Here is a 25,173-nt window from a genome sequence, read left to right as displayed (position 1 = left end):
TGTCCAATCCAAATTTGTAGCAAGAGAGAGTAAGATTCTCACGGAGTTCATCTTAGCAACCGGTGCAAATGTCTCCTGGTAATCTACCCCATAAGTCTGAGTAAAGTCCTTAGCAACCAGTCTTGCTTTGCACCGCTCTATGGAACCATCTGCTTTGTGTTTTACTGTATACACCCACTCACACCCAATTAGATTTTTGCCTCTAAGTAACTCCACTAACTCCCAAGTGCCACTTTTGCTGAGAGCTCTCATTTCTTTCATCATGGCATGTTTCCATTCAGGAATAGAGAGAGCATCCTGAAAATTGGTAGGTAGATTCACAGAAGACACTTTAGACAGAAATGGTTTATATGAGGAAAACAAATTGGAATAAGATACATGATTAGTAATAGGATGCGGAGTACATGTCCTAACCCCCTTCCTATTAGCAATGGGAATATCAAGATCTGAAAACTCAGGAATACTAGAATTAGAATTACCTGGACTCTCAAGAGAACGGAGTGACTCCGAATACTCATCCGAAGAAGAAGTTGGCAATAGAGAAGAGAAAGTAGGCTCTTGCATCCAGGGGACTTGCTATCTGTCCTTGTCCCTGATATAAACTTTGCTTGCTTCCTTTTATTCAACAACTGCTGACTCATCATCCTTTCTTACCGGAAGTGGAACATGAATCTCTTCACACCAAGGCTCCCCCTGAAGGGATGATTAGGATATAGAGGAGGTCGAAAAGTAAGGCTGAAACTTAAAGAAAGTGACATCCATGGAGACAAACAATTTGTGAGTGGGAGGATGATAACATTTATAACCTTTTTTGTGGCAGAAAAACACACTTAAGAGACCTAGGATCTAATTTATCACGAGTGGGTGAATGATTATGGATAAAGCAAACACATCCAAAGTTCTTAGGGGAAATAGAGAACCCGGAAGAGGTAGACCCGAACAAAACTTGAAGAGGTTTGTTTTTGAAGGATTTAGTTAGGAAGGCGATTAATCAAATAAGCGGCTGTAAGAACCGTTTCCCCCCAATAGGATCGAGAAACCCGCATCTCAAAAGATAGACAACGGGCGACATTAAGGAGATGGCGATATTTATATTCGGCAACACCATTTTGTTGAGAAGTATTAGTGCAGGAAGTCTGGTGAATAATGCCATGAGTGGTAAAGTAAGTGGCAAAATCAGAGTCAATATATTCCCCCCCCCCCCCCATTATTAGAATGGAGAATTTGGACAACCGCCCCAAATTGAGTGCAAACCATTTTATAGAAGTGTTAAAACACAGAAAGTACCTCACTTTTATCTTTCATCAAATATACCCAAGTGGCCTGGGAACAATCATCTATGAAGGTAACAAACCATTTGTGACCAGTGACAGACACAAAACGGGATGGACCCCATACATCAAAATGAATCAAAGAAAATGGAACTGAACTTTTATTACTAGAAGGAGCAAAAGAGGCTCTGTGTTGTTTTCTAAGTTGACAAGACTCACGTTGAAAATCTGACACACATTATTTTTTTCAAAAACAAAAGGAAATAAATGCTTAAGTAATAAAAAGAGGGATGTCCTAAGTGACGGTGCCATAACCAAATATCGTCCTTGGTGGATGGTAACTGAATATATGAATGAGCCAGTTGGTCTGTCTGATCCAGAATGTAGAGACCATGCTCCTCTCACTGCCAATCTTCTTCCTCATGATAAGGTCCTGAAAAAGACAGTAATCAGGAAAAAAACATCACGCTACAATTTAAGTCACGGGTAATAAGACTCAAAGATAAAAGATTAACACCAAAATTTGGAACATGGAGGACAAAGGAAGGGAAGAGGTAGCATGAATTAAACCTTTTCCGAACACAGACGACATAGTACCATTAGCAATATGCACTTTTTCCTGACCTGAGGAGGGATTATACTCTAAAAATACATTAGAGGACCAGACATATGGTCGGAAGCACCAGAATCAATAATTCATGGTACGGTCGTATGAGAGAGCTATGCATATAGGGAGGAAGCCAAGTTACCTGAATTGGCAAAGGAAGAAAATGGTGCACCTGTAGCAGAAGTGGAGGCTCGACGGTCTAGTAAGTGGCGAAGAGCAATCTCAAAATACGAGGCAGATAACCCTGAAACATCAGCCGCAGGGGAGACAACTGGAGAAGAGGATGGTGGCTCAACAGTGTCTGAAAGATGTGCCCGAGCATTGGCCCGTCGGCCTCTAGACTAACCAGAACGGTTTCCTCGGCCACCAGAGGGAGTTCCATGCAGCTTCCAACAAGTCTCTCGTGTGTGGTAAGGTCTATGACAGTAGTCATAGTAAAGATTCTCCTTCTCAGAGGAAGAACGAGAACCATGAGTCACACGGTTGCAATCGCGAAGGGGAGTAAAAACCAAGGCCGAGCGATCAGTAGTAATAAAAGGAAGCATCGCAGAGCGGCGACTCTTCTCATTTTGCACAAAAGCAAAGGCTTCTTGGAGAGAAGGAAGCACATCCATGCCAAGGAATCGGCTCCAAACTGGATCATACTTCACATTAAGGCTTTTCAAGAACTTGAAGACCCTCTTTTGAGCCACAAACGTCCGGTAACCAGTAGAATCTGTGGGACAATCAGACTTGTAATCCTGAAGGTGATCAAGTTGCTTCCACCCATTGCTAAGGAAGGTAAAATACTGGAGAATAATCATCTCACCTTGTACTGACCTTTAAATGGAGCAACGTAACTCGAAAGCCTATGAAAAGTTCCCTTTTCCAAGAGTAAGTGGTAGTCACGGCTTTCCAAATATCCTGTGTAGTGTCCATAGAGAGATAGCTCTCTCCAATCTTTGGGACCATAGAATGTATCAACCAACCCATAATGAGGGAGTTGGCGATCTCCCACTGATCATAACTCGGGTCTGTGGTGATGGGAGCTTGTATTCTGCCATTAACATACCCCATCTTCCCTCTGCTCTTCAAGAGAATAGTTAGACTCTGCGATCACGTTAGATAGTTCTGACCATTGAATATAGAAATGATGATTTTAAGCCCAGAATTAAGATTATCAGTCATAGTAGAAGGTATAAGGGAACTCTCGCTCTTAGGCGACTGAGAAGTTGTGGACCCATCAGTGGAATCTGCCATGAATATTCTACTAAGTAACTCTCAAACTCAGGACTAATCACAAACTCAAAAGATGGTGGAGGAACAAGTACGATAGTAACTAGAAAATCATAAAATTAAGAATTCATAAAAGTAAGAATCCAGTTTTATTTTTATTTTTATTTTTATATTTTTACTTCATATGTATATATATATATATATATATATATTTATAAAATAGAACTAACGAACCATTATAAGAAACGAGAGAGAGAGTACAACACTGTAAGAGAGAGCTTCGACACTGGGAGAGAGAGTCGATGGCAGCCTAGGAGATGCCAACAAAAACCACGGAAGCCAGAGGGGCTGTCGACAGGCCCTAGGGTGCCAGAGAAGCTGCCAACAGACCCTCTAGTGGATTGACGATGGCCTGGTTGAAGCCCTAGAGTGCCAACAGACTCCCTAAGAGACTGACGATGGCCTGGATGGACTGTGGGATGACAGACGATGGCCTGGGTAAGAGGTTACTGTGGTCGACTGCACTCCTGGGGAAGATAAAGCTGCCGACAGACAGGAAAAAGGTATGGGCTAGGGTTTAGGCTTTGATACCATATAGTTTTAGAGAAAAGAAAGAGTTAGAGATATGAGTCCTATCTCATCCCCTTTTATATTAGATCATTAGCAAAATTACAGGAGCCCTCTAAGGCACAAATAAAGATACTAAATATAAGGATGAAATAGGAAACATTCATAATACATTCTAACAGACACGACACATTACCTTCTTACAAATGTCCATACTTCTTAGATTGAGAGTGATAAATGAATCTAATATGTAATTTCTTTTTTTGAACGGGGGACTAAACCCAGATGGGTTATGCTTTCAATGGTAACAGTTTAGATTACCAAATTTTAAAATTTATGATGTCAGAATTTAATAGAATTCCATACTTGATGTCTTCATATTGAAGGACCCTCCTACCTTTCTGTTTTTCTCTATTATAGAATTGACTTATTTGTTGCTTAAACAAGTAGAAGACAATCTCTGTACTTAATCAATTTATTAAATCTTTTTAGTGTGCATATGTTTGAATCTCCTAATGTAAAAGGCTGAGAATTAATTTTCACAATTATTTACTATTTGATAATCGAGGATTTTTATCGCAATTTGTAACTTTTGCTGGAATATGGTGTAAGTTGCTGAAATTAATAAGATTTATTCTTCTTGATCATGTCATGAAGATCTTTTCATTGAGAAGCAAAGGAATATTTACTTTCTCCAATATATCCCCGTGTTTTGTTTTACCTAAATAAATGTCCTTTTGCAGTTGTTGTCTCATCTTCGTGTTCCACGGATGAGACAGTGGTAGCAGATTCTGATGTAGAAGCAGAAACAGCCATATCAGTTGACATGTCTGCTGCTGTCAATGCAACAGAATCCACTATACAGGAGACTAAAGAGAAATTCTCTACAAATCATTTCAATACAACAGAATCCACTATACAGGAGACAAAAGAGAAATTCTCTACAGATCATGCTGCTACCAGATTAGAGAGTGACATTACTTGCCCCAGTGACAGAGATAATACTATAACAGCAAGAAGAGACCAGGTTGATGAGCCTGAAAGTGGAAATCCAGATATAATATATAGCCAAAATTTAATTGTTAGAGATACTAACTTACCAGCTTCAGTCTATTATTCACCAGACAATGGACTTCCAAATTTTAAATGCTTCAGAAAGGTAAATGACCTCCAATTGTATCCCCAGTATGCAATAATGATTCAAGTTGCATGCTTTCTTCTTTTCTCCATTTTTCTTTTGTTTGGTTTAGTGGTTTTGAGAGGAAATCCTGTGTCAACTTATATTCATTTCTTTTAGTTTGAGGCTAGCCTAACAATTTTGTAGATCATAGGTTGAAATCCCGCAGAGGAAATCCCAGATAAACTGGTAGTGGAAGGCTTTGGTCATTTCATTCATTTGTTGATTTACGATTGATTTTGTTGATGTTTTGTTGTAAGACAATGCTTTGAGTATTGTACCTAGCTCTTTTTACTTAGTAGATTTACTATTCCCAATTATCATCAGTTATAATCTGCTGTTAATCATTTTTCATTATTTCTTTTTTTACTTTGTCTTTTATATTTTGCTTATATAATGTTTTTTATTTTTTTTATTGGTTAAACATGGATGGATTTGTAGTCAAGGACTCCATCGGGAAATAGCTTCGACAATCTTATTCCATTTTCAAAATACCCATATAAGTATGATCCCTAGCTTAGTTCTTGTTTTGATTTTTAATTAGTCTTTGGAAAACAGTGAATTGTATTACAAATTCGTTTGTGTTGTACCTTTGTTGATGGCAGAGATTCTGACTATGGAAGTGAGGAAGTAGTCGAGTCTGTCAAAGAAGAAAAAAAGAGAAAACAAATGGAGGCTATTTCAGAGGACTTATTCAACAATGTGAAGGTGAGTGGTGTAACTTATATTAATTAAAACTTAATGGGCATTACCCTCAGAATTTGATTCCTCCATTCCTTTTTTGTTTGTTTGTTTGTGTGTTTATCTATGATATAGGGGCGGGGGCGTGAAGTTGCAGGTTCCCGCCGTGGACTTTTTGCCCGTAGTTGACAGAGGTACTTTACTATATCAGTGCATGCAAATTAATGGATTAGATAAGATGTGTATAACTAACTTTTCTATTGCATATAATTTTTCAAAGATTTTATAAATCATTGTATTTTTCAAATTATTGTATTTTAATTTGCTGCTCAGAGAACTTATATCCTTATGGTTTAGTAGGTTCTGATACTCATCTTAACCATCTGTGTTGTCCCTCAATTCAATTTACTATGAAAGACATGGAGAGCTGATACTATCACATGCCTACAATAGCAACAACGTAACAGTTTTTATGACACCCTAATTCTATATTATCCTTGAAAAGTAGCATTTATTTTGCTTAAACAAGGTCGTAGTGGGGATTGGTGGTTGGAGACGGCGGCTGGGGGGTAGTCATCGGGGGTGGAACCATGGGGTAAAATTTGGGTTTGAAAGGTGAGGAGTGAATACAAGGATATGTTTTGATTTATCAAAAAAAAAGAAAAAAAAGAAAAAAAAAAAGGGATATGTTTCGTATTATTGTGGGTGTGAAGATATAAAATTTAAAATTTTGAATTTTTGTGTGGTGTAGTTAGAAATTGTGTAATGAAATGTTTTTGTGGTTTGAACAGAATCACTTGTTATGTTGATAACAACAGAAAATGAGAAACTATACTTTAGCCTCTCGTAGTTTGTTCGAAAAACACATTCCTTTGATTAGAAGCTCGGTAACTAACCCCCATATGGTTTGGACTAAATTAGAACCCTTAAAAGAATCTCTAATCAAGATGTTAAAATTGTGTGTTATATAACAAAAAGTGCTAAAAGTAAGGTCCTTTTGTACGTGTCGTAAGTGTTTGTTAATTTAGTGAGTAAATGGGTGCTCCAATGCAGGTGTTAAAGTATGTGTCAAGTTAGAATGACCCACATGAGTGTAAAATTTGAAGAATAAAAATGTATAAAAACACGTGGGACCTCTTTCTCTTCTCCACACGCTCTCTCTCTTCTCTTAGTTGTTAAGTCCCTCACCATAGTTAATGGGCAAGGTAGCATCAGACAGTGTTAATGCGTCAGTTATATATTTAAATACTGTAAGTAATAGCCAAAAAAATTCATTAGTGATCTTTGAGCCGTGCTCAAGCTTGATTAGTATTAGCAAGCATCAATTTTCGAGCTCGAGCCCTGCAAAGCTTGGGTCGGGTCAGCTTATTTGCAGCCCTACTAACAATGGTTCAAGTTTGTGAAATTCAGTCTACTCAAATAGTTCAGAACTGCCAATTAACAACTCAAAATTATCATAAATTTGATCAATTTACATTTTGGAATGCATGGACCAAGTTATGGCAGATGCAATTCAATAAGACTGCATTTTAAGGAGAAGAATGACGAGTACCATTGCACATAAAAAAATAAAAAATAAATAAAAAAAACGAGAGAGACTTATAATACACTTAGTTCTCTGTTCACATTATTAATCCTTTTCATTTCTGAAATAAAAGGATAATTGTATTTGGAAATACTTCTGGTCATTTTAACGATGTGATTGGCATTAGCCTAAACCTCTTGTCAGAAATTTGTCTTGAATTCTTCTGTATGAAAATAAAGTACTGACGATTCCTATTTCAATCAGGGACTTCGGCAAGACTTTGCATGAAGGAATTAGTTACTAGAACACAAGTGTTTTTGGAGGAGGGAGGCGTATCGCAAACGACTCTTGTAGGGTTTTGCTTCAAGCAATACTGGCTTTTTGTAGGTCTAGATAAATCCAGATTGCATCCAATGTTGGATAGTTTGTGCTTTCGGTTTAGTTTTGATATTCTTGGAGACAACATTGTTGTAAGCAATATATATGTATCTTGATAATCCTTATTAGAAGGTCAGGAGTTTCAAGTTTTATGCAGACGTTTGAAGATTCTGAAATTGATTTTGGCTTGGAAGAAGCAAGCATTTTAGAGAAAGCATTTGTAGTGGACATCAGTTCTGTATAATGCTTCAGCTTTCAGGTGCCCAAACAACCACCGGTATGTCTCTCAAAACATGTATATTATGGAGGGGTTTCGAATGGCGTCAGCTCTCAAAACCCGGGGAAACATCAAGTGGGGTTCTTTTGTTTTTTTTCTTGTTTTTTTTGAAGGAACTCACGGAAAAGCCCAGGGAACGTCTTACCAACGAACAAATTTTGCTACTTTTGCATGTTTCGAAAATCAAATTGATTTGTTGCCTCTAATCAACATGTATGATCCCATTTTAAAATAGTCGGATCCACTTTTAACTGGTTGGGCCATCTTGTAGTGGACATGTTAATTGATGTTGTAGGTTGAGACTACTATGGAGCGGATGCTAGAATTTGAACCCAATTACTAAAGTATACAGACATGCACAAAATTTAATCAGATAAAAGTTTTAAAATGTACATTTTAGTACAATGAGGCTCACTGCTCTCATCTGATAAAAATAATGAGTTCACCGCCAAATGATGATACTTGTGGTAGGTTTCAACGTGTTGATATTAACATAATGAGTACTTTTATATGGTTGCATTTCAGCCTGTTAAAGGAAAAAGGCCATGATGAGTACCATGTTATGTTTCTCGAAGTTTAGTGTGGAGATTTGTAGGAAAAAAAAAGTAAAAAGAAAAAAGGAAAATAAAAGAAAAAAGTGGGGGGAAAATTTAGGTAGTGTTTGGTAGAGTTTTGTAAATGTGATTTGAGAGTATGAGTTGTATTTTGAGTTTGTGTGTTGTGGAATTATGATTTGAGTGTAGAAAATTTGTTTGGTAAAGAGTTTTGAAAATAGTTTTGGAAAAGAGGTTTGATTTGAGTGGGAAATTATTGATGTGACATTTGATATGTGATACAAAAATTTACAACTCATAACTAAACATACAATTCAAAATTATTTTAAAGCACATAAAAAATTTAAAAATTTTCAGAAAATATTTGTCCCGATTATATAAATCAATTGCAAAAAAAAAAAAAAAAATCTGGAACCAGCCGGACATCCGGGTGGTCATCCGGGTGGTCTACCGGGTGGTCATCCGGGTGGACAAAAAAGGCGCCTGTGCATCAGAGTTCTCTCTGCAGAGTGTAGAAAATTGATTTGAAAACGAAACCAAACATCATACTCTAACACACGGGTAGAAAATTGATTTCAGAGCACAACCAAACAGAGCCTAATTTCTACTTCTCTCACCTTCTTTTGTCTCAATTTTTTTAATAAATTCAATCCCGCCAAATTGAGATGGTTTGGCCCATCTCCTCTGCCTAATTAATTAATTGAATCTTTTAAGTTACTAAAAAGACACAAAAGAAAAAAAATAAAATAAAATAAAAAAATCAGAACAGTTCCTATATTTGTAGAGTATACATTTATATGAGTTGGATTCCCTTCAAAACATAATTTGAACCGGAGGAGGGTGCTGTTCGAAATTGTAAGGGCATTGTGGGTCTTATTTTAATAATTTAAATTGTCATTTTGTAGAGTTTTTTGTGTACATAATTTATATATATATATAAATTAAGTCGATTTAATAATCGTAATTTATTCAATTTATTGCATTTTTGTCAAAAAAATAAACAAGTGTGTTTTTAAACCTAGACTATTTTTTAATTGATGAACATGATAAATTGAAGAGGATAATATGATTTTCAAATTAATTTTGTATTGTTGATATACAGGAAATTTTTTACAAAATAAGTGGTTTAAATTATCAAAACGAAACCCATTATGAAATCCACAAACGTAAAAACATCCTCTAAACCCAATTATGGATGGGGGAAAGCTCAGTTCACATATATATATATATATATATATATATATATATATATATGTATGTATGTATGTATGCATGTATGTATATGTGAGTGAGTGTGAGTGTGAGTGTGCGAATTTTGTTAGTGAGTTTTGCAAATAAATTGGTAAAATAAATTTATATTTTTTACTTGACATACTTTTCTAAAAAAAACAAAATGTTAAAAAAAGTCTTTAGGATTGTCATTAGTGTTGAAAAAATATATAAAAAAATATTAAAGTGTATTAAATGTGTAAAAATGTATTTAATTATGTGAAAAAATGTATTGGAATTATAAATATATTTATTTTGACAATTTGTGATGTTTGTTGACGGCTTTTAATTTTGTCATTAGTAAGTCTCTTATAAAATATATTAATCTTTTTAAACTCATTAATTAAATCCTTTATATATATATATATATATATATATATTAGTGATTGACACATGCAATACGTGTACAATTTAAAGAAGTAAAAATAAAACAAAATATTTATTTTATATTTTACGCCCCTTAAGTGGTAAAAGTCTTTTTCATTAAATCTAAGGTCTAAGGTTTAAGTCTGATTCCTCTCATCTATTTAATTTAATTTAATTTTTTTTTTTTTAAGTAGAAAAATGGACACTCAATTGTATAAGGAGAATGCTTCTTTTTTTAAAAATAAAAAATAAAAATAGAAAAATGGATACTTGGCAATATAAGGAGAGAAGGTTTCAAGATACCACCAAAGATGTTCATTTTAAAATAGTACTAGCAGTTGGCACACGAAGAGTATGCAATTCAAATAAGTAAAAATAAAAATATATAATAAAGATTTAATATTACCATTAATATGTGTATTGCTAAAGTGGTAAGAGTTTCTTTTTTCTAAACTCAATGTCAAGGTAGCCTTTATTTAGTATAATAGTATAGATAGATAGATGATAATATATGAGTTGGATAAGATAGATACGGACTAGGCTAACGAGCTTCGTCATAAGTAAAGACTTATACACCAAGTCCAACTTTCGTTTAATATAATAGGTAACGTTGTTTTAACATAAGTTTATTATGTGTTTCGTTTCGATAATCTAATATTTCTTTAAAAAAATAAATTGATTCAATAATTGTAATTTATTTAATTTATCACGATTATTTTTAAAAAATTGGATATATATTTTTTATAACAAATGTAATGAATTAAATAATTATAATTATGAGATTGATTTTTTTGGTTTGAATAATATATATAAAAAAAAATACAAAATAAACCTTCAAATTATCAAAACAGGACTAAAACTCCCAAGCCGGACAGCACCCTCAGTCCAGAAAGGAAGCCCAACCCAAAGAAGAATATTGTGCACATGCATTGTTTGACTTGTTCGTCATAATAAAGTATGTAAATCATAATTTAAGCTCCCCATGTTAAAAGAATATTTAAGCTCCGTTCGTTTCCAAGTAAAATATTTTGTAAAAAAAATATATATTTTTCTTATAAATTAATTTTACATAGAAGAAATATTTTTATTTTTGTTTTTTAGCATTTTGTTGATAGTTGAAACAAAAATATTATTACTCAAATTTTTTTTTTTTTATTCAATAAGGTATCATTTATGATTTTTTAGTGAGTTAATATATTTATTTGAAAAGGCTAAAATATGTTAAAAAGATAGTGAGTGTGAGTCAACTTTATAAAAATTGACATACAAAATTTAAAAAGGCAAGTCATTTTTGAGAAAATGATACCAAAATATTTTTCTTAAAAAATGTTTACTTGTATTTGGTTCAACCAAACAATGGAAAATGAATAAAATATTTTTGATAAAAATATTTTACGTCAAAACAAACGGAGCCTTAAAGTAATTTCTATTCAACAAAGGTGAAAAAATTAAAATCATTACAAGACCCACTATACAAATAATTATAAATTGATCATTCATTGCAAGGCTAATAGGGTGTTTGATAATATGATTCAACACTTAAAACTAAATGTATTAAGTGATAATCAATTAAGTTTGTTTAATAATTACAATTGATATCACTTAAAAATTTAAGTGTCTCTTAAAATGTAAGCTAAAACTTAAGAAAAATTCAAATCATATGAAATTTACTTAATTCTAACTTTGTAAATACTAAATATAAGTATCAGTATACACTATTACACATTCACTATCACCACTATCATGCCACTGCCGCCACTACTATCGCTGCTACAACCACCATGCCGCCGCTATCACCACCACCACCACAATGATCATTATTGCTACCACTACCAATATCACTATCACTACCATCTCCACTACCATCACTATCGCTACCGCTATCGCCCCCACTATCATCATCATCATACTATCACCATTACTACTAGGACTTTTCTTAAGTGTGCAACTTATACCTTACACTTTCGCCTTTCTGTTTGCTATCTTGTTTTATGTTTACATCTTCCATTTACACCTTTTGTGTTGGTTGCATAAGGGGTTGCACACCATAACAGCACCCTTACTACTATCACCACCATTACAATACAAAAATTAAAATATATGATTTGAAAATAGTAAATTTTAAATTTAATCTTATACATATTAAATAACTTTTTAATTCAATAAATTTAACAATTATTCATTACCAAATAGTAATTTTCAATATTTAATTTTCAATTTTTAACTTTATCAAACAGCACCTACTGATCTTTAAATTTGTAAGTTAATTTCCTTCAATTTATTGGAAAATATTTTACTTACTCTATGACCAACCAAACAACAAAAAATAAAACAAACCAACCAAAAATGCTAAAAAGTTAATTATTCATTATCTATACTATTGTATATATAAGCATTTAGATTGATTTTTTAAAATTTTATTTTTGTTTATACCAAGTGTCTAATTTATCTATAAAAAAAATATATAAATAATAATTGAGACCTAAATCCTCACAAATCTAAACCACTCATGATTATACATACATAAATAAACACCACATATATATATATATATATATATATAGAGAGGGTTATAATCACTTTAGAGGGTGGTCCTCCCAGAGTTAGTCCCCAACATTTTCCATAATCAATATATGTTACGTGTTTTATTTTGTTTCAAATCTGTTTCATTTCTAAAAGTTGAATTTGCAAATCATTAATCCGTAAAATGTGTAAACATTGGCTGCTTCCATTGCTACGAAGCATTGACGCACGCACTTGTTTAAAAGCCCAGTTGGGAATCGGAACAACCGTTTCTCTGACCTCGACGATTGAGTCTATATACTACTGCTAATATAAGCAAATTCTCACTCATTTCCTTCAACCCAATTGCATATGTTTTGTTTGTCAGTTCTTGGAATTGTAGACATTGCAAAATTGAACCTGATTGCAGAGTTGTAGGACTTATTACTAACTACCTGAATTGGGTTTCTTTTTCCAGAAATGAACACTGAAGAAGCTGATGAGGAGGAGGAGGAGGAGGAGGAGGAGGAGGATCTTCTCTCTTTCAAAAGGTTAGCCTCCCAAATTTGCTCTTTGTCCCAAAGAAAATTTGAAGTTTCTTAAATGTGCATTTTTATGATATGTGTATGCGTATATTCATCTAAAATGTGTGGGTAATTGTGTTTGAATTCTGTAATTCACTTACTTCTTCTTTGTTTGTTCCTGATCATCTTTTGTTATCATCACTTGTTGTGTTACTCATCATAATTGTCAAATCAACATACGAATGGTATATGGTTTTTTTTTTTTTTTTTTAAAGCTCCGTTTGTTATGATTTTGTTCAAAAATAATTTTTTTTTTTTTTTTTTTTTTTGTTTTCCAGTGTTGCACTTTAAATATTTTCTACAATAAAAAACTAATTATAGAGTAAATTTTAAAAAAGAAAAATGCTAGTCATACGTAATTTTCATATAGAATTGAAGACAAATGATGTGACAATATCATTTTTACAATTATGAACTATAATAATGAGAATTTTGACTTTAAATAAGTGGATATGAATGTGACACATCATTAGATATAAATTTTTTATATACAAATTTTGTTCGTGTATCATTAATAAAAAATAAAATAAGACAATGATTGAATGTAACAAAAATAACAATTTCAAAACCTAATTCTGATCAATTGTTCAACCATAATATATGTACATGTATACATATATGTAGAGAGAGAGAACAAAAACATTTAAAGTGTATGAAAGTTGTGAAACCTGATATGTACTTTGAGTAGTGTCACCTGTACTGAGGGAAAAAAAAAAAATTCAAATGTAAATCATTTTACGCTTTATGATGTAAAATATTTTACTTATTTTTAGCCAACCAAACAACTGCGTATCTTATTGTATTGTATTGTATATTGCAAGATTTTTTTAACCCTTTTAAAAATAGGTAAAAGAATATAATTATAGAAAAACAAAAACAAAAAACAAAAATGTGAGAATAAAATACTAAATAATGTATAATATTTAAAAAAATATTTCTTTTGTTTTCTCTCCTTAATATCCAAACCAAACATAGTGTTAATGCACATAAAATGTAGAGTGGAGTTATAATATGTATAGGTAATAATATGGTATTTTTGTATATTATTAAATTTTTGATTCTAATTTACTCTCAAATATCATTCTTAGTAACTGTATAATGTGTTTTACATATTGTCGTCACTCACAATTTAATTTTTAGTATTTTGTTTAGAACTTTTAAGTTGTCAAATAGTTTGTCCATAGTAGAAAGTTTTAAAATTTAACCATGTAAGTATATGCATAAATCAATAACAAGATATATATATATATATATATATTTTTTTGATCAGCTCAATACAAGATACTTAATAGCATACAAGTAGCTATTTGTTAAAAAGATGAAAAAAAATAAAATAAAACGTACCATTCTCATCTAAAAATTACTCATTTTTAATAAGTTAATGAATTTTTTTGACAATATTAATTTACATAAAATAAGTTCATTTTTTTTCCTTCAAAATTGCTAAAGAAATTCAAGTACTAAGGTAACATATCTATCACATTATGTATCACGTATCTTATATCACTTAGATAGGTTTAATTTTAAGATACGTATTGATAATAGTATCAATTTACTTATCAAATCACAAGATAGTATCATGAATCATAAGATATTGACAACAATATACCAAAAAAAAGAAGATGCTGACAACAATTGTGTGACTATTAAATGGGTTGTTAATCTAGTGATGTTCTTTTCACAATCACTGTGGGATTCATGAAGTGTGGATTTGTCCACGAAGATAATTACTACATGTTTCTATTTATTTTCCGAAGACATTAATTGCAAAGATGTTGAGTAACACAATTGCCTGCAAATGTTTCATAATCTTTAGAAGGGTGAGGTGCATTATGTTGAATATAGGAATCAAAATATTATGGCTAAATATGGAAATTAGAATAGGAATTGAAATAGGAATTATTTTGATTATAGGAATTTTGCCTTGTATATATTTTTTCCTAAATTATATCATAAATATATTATATATACATGGCCTCTCCCTCATTGATTGGTAAGCCAAATAATTCTTTCCATTCTTTTTGGTATCAGAGCCTCCCTAGCCTTTTCTCTCTCAACCACCGATCACAACCGACTACCTTCTTTCTTCTCTTTAGCCTCGGACAACTCTTTCCAACTCCTTTTCTCTCTCCGACAGCCTAAGCCCAGCCTCAACCCAGCCTCTGCAGCCCCTCTTCTTCCTTATCTTCACCTTGGCAGGCCTTCTTTATCCCTGCCGAGGTTCTGGTTGATGCCGACCAGACCTAGTTTTGGTCTTACGTACTTTGGCTGCCTCTTTAGGTGATCTGTGACTGTTTTTTTTTTTTTCCCCTTGGGATTATTAGACTAATGTATCAAGTCCCTTTGTCTGTCATTTTATTCTTTTGGGCTACCAGGTTTATTCAGTAGCATCTATTTGGATAAGCCGTTGAGTTTTTTTTCCGGCTTTTTATTTTTTCTTGGATTGTGTTGCTATCTTTGTGTGTTTTTTAGCCCCTCTTCTCCCACCATGACTGATCCATCCTTTGTTGATATACCCATCAAGCTTGTCCCAATTAGTTCTAATTTTTCTCTTTCTTATCACACTCTTGTTCATCGTATTACGAGTGTGGTGTTGAATGGAAAAAATTTTGCCGCCTGAAGCCGCTCCTTTAAACTCTATTTAGGGGGCAAGGGAAAAGCTCATTGGCTTTTGTCTTCCACTAGCCAGCTTGCTGTAACAAATCCTACCTGTGCATAATGGATTATTGATAACTGTACTATTTTGGGATAGATGTTCAACTCCATGGAAGATCGTATTTATCACATGTTTCTCTATTGCGACGCAGTTCCCGATCTATGGCATGCCATGTCATAGATATATGCTCATGCTCATAATGTTGCTCGCATCTTTTAGTTCTATCAGGATATTGCTCGTGCTTTCCAGTCTACCTTGGGTCTTTCTGTGTCAGAATTCTTTGGATACCTTTTGGCTCGTTGGGAAGAATTGGCTTAATATGAGTCCTTGACTGAGTTACCAGCAGGTGCTGCCTCTCTTGTGTCTTGACACCTTGCTCACCAGCATACTTATCAATTTCTGATGGGTTTAAACTCTGAGTTTGAATCCCTTTGGACTCAGATTTTAAGCACATCACCCATGCCCTCTCTCTATAAGGCCTTTGCCACCATTGATAGTGACAAGCGCCGTAGGCGTCTAGTTCAGCTGAATCCTTCTCCTTTGTTTCCAGTTTCATCTGATCAGATGGCTCTTGCTGCAAAGTCTGGTTCTCGGGGTTCTACTGGTCCAGTTACTTGTCATCATTGTGGCGCTTCCAGTCATGTTAAGGCTCGTTGCTTCATATTTCATCCTGAGTTGAGGCAACGTTCCTCTCACCCTTGTGGTGGTAGCACCCTTCGCACTACGACTCTACTTCATCTGCTTCCATGTCTTGTGTTTTTAATATTCAAACTTTAGAATTATGGGACGTTCGTATGAATCATGTTAATTTTCAGAATCTATGTCAACTTTTTCCTTCATTTAATAAGCTTGCAAAAATTCTAAGTTTCATTGTGTAGTTTGTGAGTTGTCTAAGCATACCCGTACTAGCTATATCCCTTATATGACTCGTGCTTCTAGTGCTTTTGATCTTATACATTTTGATGTATAGGCCCCTTCCCCTGTCACTGTTTTTTCTGGTCATACATATTATGCGACTTTTATTGATGATCACACTAGGTGCACTTGGGTTTATCTACTTCGTCGTAAGTCTGACGTCTTTTCCATTTTTGTCCAATTTTTACAGATGGTGAAAACTCAGTTTCATACAGTTGTTAGGTTATCCGCTCTAATAATGGTGGGGAATATATTTCTAATGTATTTTGTTCTCATCTAATCAAACCGGTATTCTTCAACAACTTACTTGTCCTCGGACCCCCGAACAAAATGGTGTTGCTGAACGCAAAAATCGTCATATTATGTCTATTGTCCGGTGTCTTCTTTGGGGTATGGGTGTTCCCAAGTCTTATTGGTATATGGTTGTCCTTACTGTTGTTTACCTTATTAATAGGACCCCGAGTCGTGTGTTGCATGGTCTCACTCCGTTTCATATCCTTATGCCCACTACCATTCTGTTTCCACTCTTCTTACCTTATGTCTTTAGGTGTACCTATTTTGTTCAAAATCAGAGTCCCACTCGCACAAAGTTAGATAACAAATTTATTTGTTGTATCTTCTTAGGGTACTCTTCCATGTCCAAAGGGTATATGTGTTATGATCCTGTGTCTTGTCACTTTCACCGCACTTTAGATGTCATGTTTTGTGAGGATCTTTCTTTCTTTGGTACTAATCCTTCTTTACAGGCTTCTCCTCCTATTACTTCCACTGTTCACCTCATGACCATTTTGGACGAGGTTGAGAATAAGGTTGTCCCCCTTCCTCCTTCTCAACCTTCACCTCTTCCCCAATTGCAAATATACTCCCGTCGCCCACAGCCTCAGCCCCCTTTACTGCCTCTTTGATCTCTGGGTCAGGTAACTCTTCTCCTGTACCTCCTTTACCTCGTCATCGTAACCCACATCGAGATCGACATCCTCCAAATTGTTTAAGTTATTTGAGTAGTACTAATCATCTTATTTTTTAGTATCTTTCCTATGACAGGGTTTCCCATTCTTACCGTTCTTTTCTTGGCAAGCTTGAGTCGGAGTCCATTCCTTGTTCTGTGACTGAGGCCTTTCAGAATCCCAAATGGGTAGCAGCTATGCAGACTAATATGGCGGCTTTAGAACAGAATCACACTTGAGATCTTGTACCTTTACCTCTTGGGGAAAGCACGGTTGGTTACAAATGGGTGTTCACCATAAAGTACCTAGCTGATGGCTCAGTTGACCATTACAAAGCCAATTTGGCGACCAAAGATTTCACATAGATTCCTAGCAAGAATTTTGGTACCACTTTTGCCCCTGCAGCAAAACTTACCTCTATACGTCTCCCTATCTCCCTTGCAGCATATCATTCTCGGTCTCTTCATCAGCTTGATGTCAAGAAGGCATTTCTCCATGGGGATCTTCTTGAGACGATTTACATGGCTCCTTTACTCGGTTTTCTAGCTGAGGGGGAGTATTCGGGAAAAGTGTGCTGGTCACGCAAATCCTTGTATGGTCTGAAACAGTCTCCACGAATATGGTTTGGTTGCTTCAGTTCTGTTATTATATCTATGGGTTTTGTTCAATGCCATTCTGATCACACTTGTTTCAGTCGCCAGAATTCTACAGGTCAATGTATAGGCTTGTTAGTTTATGTGAATGATATTATTCTCACAGGTGATGACTCTGTCGGCATTGGTCAAGTAAAGAAAGACTTAGGTCAAACTTTTACTATTACGGATCTGGGATGTCTCAAATATTTTCTAGGAATTAAGGTGGCTCGCTCGAGGGAGGGGATCTCCTTATTTCAAAGAAAGTACACCCTTGACTTGCTTTAGGATACGGATATGTTAGGGTGTAAACCTATTTCTACTCCTATGGATCCTAATGTCAAACTCACATTAGAGTCTGGTGAGTTACTGGATGACCCAAGCATGTATCAGTGTCTTGTTGGACACCTCATTTATTTCACCAACACTAGACGTGACTTGACATTTTCAATTAGTGTTGTGAGTTAGTTCATACATACACCTCGTAAAGAGTACCTTAACGGTTCATCATATTTTGAGATATTTGAAGACTTCTCCTGGCTTGAGATTGTTCTTTACTGCTGGTCTCCAATTTGGGCTCGCCTATTTCATTGATGCCGACTATGCAGGACCTAGGACTAATCGGCGTTCCACTTCTGGTTTCTGTACTTTCTATAATGATCATCTTATCTCATGGAAAAGTAAGAAACATGCGGTTGTTTCTAGGTCTTCTGCAGAGGCTAAGTATCGGGCTATGGCACATGGGACAAGTGAGATTCATTGGATTCGCTCTATTCTGATAGCGTTGGGTTTTGAGAATACTGTTCCTCTCTCTTTATTTTGTGATAACAAATCTACCATTATGTTATCCTTTGATTCTGTGTTTCATGAGCGTACCAAGCATATCAAGGTTGACATACATTTCATTCGAGAAAAGGTTTGGACTGGCATTGTGCGTCCATCCTTTGTCTCTTCTTCTTAGCAGTTGGCGGATATGTTTACAAAATCTATGGGAGAAACTTTGCTCTAGTCTTCCATTGACAAGCTGCGTTTGTTGAATATCTTCACGCCAACTTGAGCGGGAGTGTTGAATATAGGAATCAAAATATTATGTTTGAATATGGAAATTAGAATAGAAATTATTTTGATTATAGGAATTTTGCCTTGTGTATATTGTTTCCTAAATTGTATCATGGATATATTATATATACATGGCCTCTACTTCATTGATTGGTAAGCCAAAATTTTTTTTCCATTCTTTTCATTATTTATTTAATGAATTTTGAAGCAAGCATTATAGACATTTTGTGTCAGTGGTTGGGCAATTGAAAGGTAACTCATTAAATTATGTCGACAGTTAAATCACAATTTTTTGCAGTTTGCTTCCCCTTGTTCGCTATATGTTGCCCAACGCAGTAGGCACTTTGCTGAGAATATGATATGATACATGGGCATATCATAATAAGGCCAGTATACATGTCATACATGCTATATCATTTCAATAACAAAATCTTTTGTCCTTGGATATAGAAGGAGAAAAGGAAACTATGATTGTCCATTTAAGAATTTGCAACACTTGTGTCAAAAACTATGGGTTTAGATGAATCTAACAAATAAATACTATCTCCCAAACACTGGCATGGTCGCAAGCATGTCCATCTAATATTGATGGGGTTAGTAAGGCTTGTTTTAAAAGGAAATTGGTTTGTATATGAAGACAATTTGCATCAGCCTTAGCTGTCCTAGTTTGCATTTAAGGCTATTTTTGCCTCAATTTGGGAATTGCCATGATTGTCTTTTATAACTAAGAGCGCAAGACCTTGCTTTTTTTCCTGGCAACTTTGGACTGTTATATTGTTCTTTAGAGAGTTTATACTTGGTTCTTACCAATCTCACTTTTATTTGGTAATTTTCCTTCATTGCAATATGAAGTGCTAAGTTGAATAGCCATGTGACCATTATTAGCTCTTGAAATTTGCTGTCCAAAACCCTCATTTTCTTCTTGCTCAATTCATCATTCACTATTTCTATAATTTAGGTTTTATTTCACCGCTTTCTTTTCTAGGTAGTCAGATATTTCTCATTGTCCAAGAAATTGTGTTATCATTTCCACCGATACATCTCTATATCCCAACAATTTTGTTTCTTTGTGAGCTCTTGATCTTCAATATGTTTTTATGATGGTTGTTTGTTCTGCAGGTTCCTTGGCTTCTTGCGGACATTCTTGGTTCACCGCTATAGTCTGATACAGCTGCTTTTCACTTTAGCATCCTTGAAAATTTGTTGTATATCTGGTTTTGTTGTTCCGGTATGCCAGCTAGCCAGTTGTTATCTCCATTCTTCACCTTATTAATTGACATCCTGAGCTGTTGAATTGATATAGAACACATTTTGCCATTGCAACAGGTGTCCATCCTACCAAAGGAAAAACTCTAGAAAGTAAAGCCGTTGTCGGTGACATGACTATATATTTATGACTCTGGTGTGAAATTTTAATAGACTTGTGAGCTTCGTGTGTTCCCTTCTTGGATCTCTCTCGCAAATTTTCACTTGTCAATTAGACCCCTTTCAAGCAGATCCAAACTGTAGGATGAGCACTAGCCAGACATGCTATGGTTCCTCTTGGACTAGAGAGCAAGATAAGGCATTTGAGAATGCTCTGGCAATCTATTCTGAGGATTCCAGTGACCGATGGGAGAAGATTGCAGCAATGGTTCCTGGGAAAACAATTGAGGAGATCAAACACCATTATCAGATTTTAGTTGAAGATATCAACGCAATTGAGTCAGGTTATGTCCCTTTGCCTCACTACGTTGATTCTACAAGTCGTGGAGGCAATTTTGGGCAAATACAAAGCGATTCCTGCCATGGAGGGAAGTCATCAAGATCAGATCAAGAACGGCGGAGGGGAATAGCTTGGTCGGAAGAGGAACATAGGTAAACCTTTAGCTACATATTGTGTGAATTTTCTAGAAGATTATGCTAAGGAGCTTTTTATCAAGCTATGTTTGCTTTTGGTAACTCTAATACCTTATGAATGATCTGATTATTTGGTCCCCAATTTTCTTGAGATTTAATGAAAAGGGATTTCTTTCTTTCTTCCTATTGAAATCTTGCATTTCAACTACTGAATTTTAATGGATTTTCCTTAACGAAAACCTGTTTTTTGTTGCTTGCTAAATACTTGAGATGGACAGTGAATGACAGGCACATGGTTTCCTACATGCAGTCAATGATCTAAACAAATTAACAGGGAAAAAAAAAAAAATCAAAGATCAAGGTATCATCTTCTAGAATATAGTTAAAATCTTATTTATGCTGCATGGGTATGAGGCATTGGATGTTATCATTTTAGGATTTGACTGATTGTTGCATTAATTTTTTTCTCAGTAATTACTGCACTAATTTATTTGCATACCTTGATTTCATTATACAACATGGGGAATAAAAAAGGTTGCTAAAATTAGAGAACCAAGTGCTTGCCAACAAGGCTCTAGTATGATAGAATAAAATGGTGCTTGCACCACGTTTTGATCTTAGTTCTCTCACTGATGTTTGATGGGCTTGTTTCTACTAAATTCTTATGTACGGACAAAAAGAAACTTTCTTCACCAGGTTAGGGTTTCTTTCTAATCAAACGGAGAGAGACAAATTTTCAGTCTTGCACCTACTTTTGATGAGATTGGTGTTCTAATGTATTATGATCTTTTTTAAAGATCATGAAACCACTAGTTGATTGGAGTCTTGAAAGGTATCAATCACATCCAAACTGACATTAACTGTTGATAGATACTTTCTTAGTGCAAGATTTATGACTTAACATGTAAGCATCTTACTTAATATGTAGGATTTGGTGCTAGATCTTTTATTAAAGCAACAGAAAATAAAACAATGATGATGTGATGAAGAAGTTGACATTAATAGGCAAATTAGAGAAAAGACAACCATGAAGGTCATTGACTAATGGATACCATTAATGCATTAGTGCATGACCACATGTATTAGATGGGGAGATAGAAGTTTAACAAGCACAAACATTTAGAACTAAGTGTCGTATTCATGTCAAAACTTGTCATATTTTTTATTTTTATTTTTAATTTCATTTAATTAAAAAAATTAGAACTTGGCACGTTTCAAACACTTGGGGGAGATGTTTATCTATTGCTTAGACACATTACATGAATCTTGGATGTTTGAAGAAAACAACTCAAGGACAGTGATTAAAATCAAAGTATAAGGATTAATACCAATTAATCCATTCTCTTTTAGGATTTTTATTTTTATGAACCCTAAAGCATTATGCTTCCAATTTTTTAGGAACATAACTTTTTAAAATTGATATTGGAACCTTCTATTCACACTTATATATATATGCTTTAGGCTTCTGAGCCACGAAAACAGTCTCTCCAGAAATAGAGGTAATTGGGTAAGGCTACATACAATTTGCCCTCCCCCCAACCATGCTTTAGCGGGAGCTTCACGCTCTAGATTGCCCCATTGTAGTTATTTTTGTGTATATATTTTATATTATACTATTTGTCTTTGTGACCCTGAGTGTCTGTCAAGATTTTTTTAAAACTGTTGTGTTATTGTGTCTGTATGGTGTCATGTTTGCATCCATGCTTCTTAGTTTAGTCTTTTAGAGTAATAATATGTAAAAACAATACTGCTCCAACATTTGATGGATCACCTTCCTGTGAATACCCAACTCTCATCTGTATGCAATCAGGCTACAGCTGATCGGCAAAGTTGGGCAGTTAGTATGTTTGACCTTCCCCTCTGCCTTCTTTGGTACAAGGAGGGAATTGTTGACATAATACTGTTTATTTTTACTATTAGGAATGGTGTCTTTAATGTGCTTGGTGATGGTGAGTTGCTTCTCCACATTCTTACAGAAACCTTGATGCAACCCTACAATAGATAACTTTTCTTTTTTGCTTTAGGATCAAAAGACACTTAAAAAATTTAAATCTATTCCTAAGACTATTCTTTATCTTTTCCCAACAGTCCCTATTGTATTTCACAGCACAACTAAACCCAAAGTCTTTATAGAAGTGCTGGAAATATGAAAGGGCTTGTTTTTAATTGGTATCAAAGAGTTTAGTCCCTGCTACTTCAGTTAACAACGTGAATGGTTTGTATCCAGCTCTCCAGTATCTTTATTCACATCCTCTTTAAAATCCTTTGTGAATTATGCATTTTTCCATTATCTGAAATTGTGCTCTTGTTAGAATTATCTTCATTTTGGTGCCTCTAACTTGAATAATATCAATTTCTTGTACAACTAGATTCATTGACTTTTATTGTATGTAGCTGTTTGTCTTTGGTTGACCATCTATATCAACTTTGGACTGACTTTTTCTTTTTGGTACTTCGGGAGACCTAAGCTCAACTATGGACAGAATTTTGGTACTTATAATTTCTGCCATGTGCTATTGAGAATTTATGTCATATTAGAATTTTGTAGTCCTTGTCTATGTTACCTAGCACCATTGCTTCATTTTAACATGTATTCATACCTCACCTTTTCCTTTTGGCTTTCCTCCATATCTTCATGTATACTTCATAGAATTTTGGGGGTATTTATACATTCTTATTGATCAAATGTGGGTTCTCTTAGTATATTTTCAAACTTCACGGGTTGCACTTGCAATCCATATCTATGGTGCTTATTACTACTAGACATTGTGTCTATTTATATTGATGCTGTTCTCACATTTTCATTTGGGTCTTCGGATTCTTGCATTTGTCAGGTAGAATGTAGACAAGCACTATATTGTAATGCATAATACTTCACAGATGAAACGACATTTAGCATTTAGTTTATGATCGAAAAATTGGCAAATAATATTTCAGAAACAGAACTCTGTTACTTTTGAAATTAGATGGTTGACACAGAAGTTTCATCTCTCTCTCTCTCTCTCTATGAAATAGGCTATTTCTTTTGGGCTTGGAGAAGTATGGAAAAGGAGATTGGAGAAGCATATCCCGGCATTTTGTGGTATCTAGAACACCTACACAAGTTGCCAGTCATGCACAGAAATATTTCATTCGCCTAAATTCTGCAAACAAAGAAAGGAGACGATCAAGCATCCATGACATAACCACCGTTGGTGGAGGAGACTCATCAACTTCACAAGGACCAATCACCGGGCAAACAGATGGAACTGCTACAAGCGGGTCCTCCAGTAGACGTGGGAAACCAGCACCTTCTACCGAACCTGATTTTAGCACATATGTCCCCCCTACTATTGTCCAGTCAATTGACAGCTCACCGCTCATTTCAACAATTGGAAATTCAGTGGATCATCCTTACCCGGCAGAGATGGTGTATGGTGTCAAAGCACTAACTCCTGGATCATTCGAATCTGGTGCCCCAACAAATGTCTCCTCAAAGACTTTTCAGAGACCTCATTCGTCAGATCAGAAGTGATGATGTCTGTTGGTTTCGTCACAATCAAGGTTATCCAAGTATCCGTGGTTGGTTTGTCTTTAGTTATTATGTTTTAACTACACATAAAAGGAGTTGCACTCTGCATAGACAGCTATATGATACTAATGTAAAATGGGTGGAGTGTTTCTTTTTCTAAACTTCACAGTTAAGACCTTTGTTTATGTTTTAAACCATATGTAGCAATATGGCATAGATTACCTCTAATTTTCTCTAGTTTTGCAAATTTCATTAGTTTTACAGTATGATTTTGGGAGTATTTTTCTTAATTTGCTGTGGTTTGAGCATACATAATGGGTGCTATCAGGTTTGAATTGGGAAAGTGATTATGTCTCTGTTTAGACTTGAGCATGTTGCAGGGATCATCTGTTAATGGATTGGGATTGTGCACATAGTTGAATGGGCAACAATGGCAGTCTTTGGTTACCATTAACATTTAGCTACTCACCTTTGTTTGGCCAAGGCCTAGAGGGTGACTATGATAGGCTGATTTCAGGTGAGATGGTTCTCATCAATTGATTATAACTGTGAAGATGCTTGAATTTGTTTATTTTTTTAATTTTTATATTTTGTTGTTAAGGACTTTACTCATTGGAAGTGGGCTCTTCTTTTTGGAAGTG

General features: G+C 34.7%; 2 protein-coding genes across 4 annotated transcripts in view; both read left to right on the top strand.

Annotated features, from left to right (window-relative positions):
- NBS1 (nijmegen breakage syndrome 1) overlaps positions 1-7,635 on the top strand; it is a 47,485-nt gene extending 39,850 nt beyond the window's left edge. For both annotated transcript variants that reach the window (XM_082866996.1, XM_082866997.1), the window contains 5 exons: positions 4,404-4,819; positions 5,279-5,340; positions 5,443-5,545; positions 5,654-5,712; positions 7,308-7,635. In XM_082866996.1, coding sequence (XP_082723122.1) covers positions 4,404-4,819; positions 5,279-5,340; positions 5,443-5,545; positions 5,654-5,707 — 635 coding nt within the window. In that variant the 3' untranslated portion in view covers positions 5,708-5,712; positions 7,308-7,635. The remainder of the gene's footprint in view (positions 1-4,403; positions 4,820-5,278; positions 5,341-5,442; positions 5,546-5,653; positions 5,713-7,307) is intronic.
- A 4,834-nt stretch (positions 7,636-12,469) lies between these two features.
- LOC114294603 (transcription factor SRM1) lies at positions 12,470-24,760 on the top strand. Of its 2 annotated transcripts, XM_082866995.1 has the most exons (6): positions 12,590-12,772; positions 12,868-12,940; positions 20,302-20,410; positions 20,509-20,605; positions 20,692-21,039; positions 24,037-24,760. In XM_082866995.1, the coding sequence occupies exons 5-6, from the start codon at positions 20,693-20,695 to the stop codon at positions 24,533-24,535; spliced, it is 846 nt and encodes a 281-aa protein (XP_082723121.1). In that variant the 5' UTR covers positions 12,590-12,772; positions 12,868-12,940; positions 20,302-20,410; positions 20,509-20,605; position 20,692; the 3' UTR covers positions 24,536-24,760. The 2 variants fall into 2 exon arrangements, with proteins under 2 accessions (XP_028094517.2, XP_082723121.1); XM_028238716.2 differs by having other exon boundaries at positions 12,470-12,772; positions 20,509-21,039.
- The last annotated feature ends 413 nt before the right edge of the window (positions 24,761-25,173 follow it).

Source organism: Camellia sinensis, chromosome 4 (genome assembly GCF_055761805.1).
Source record: "Camellia sinensis isolate YWXY chromosome 4, ASM5576180v1, whole genome shotgun sequence".
Taxonomy (NCBI): domain Eukaryota; kingdom Viridiplantae; phylum Streptophyta; class Magnoliopsida; order Ericales; family Theaceae; genus Camellia; species Camellia sinensis.
Note: the sequence above shows the minus strand (reverse complement) of the source record. Positions and strands in the feature narration are given on the sequence as shown.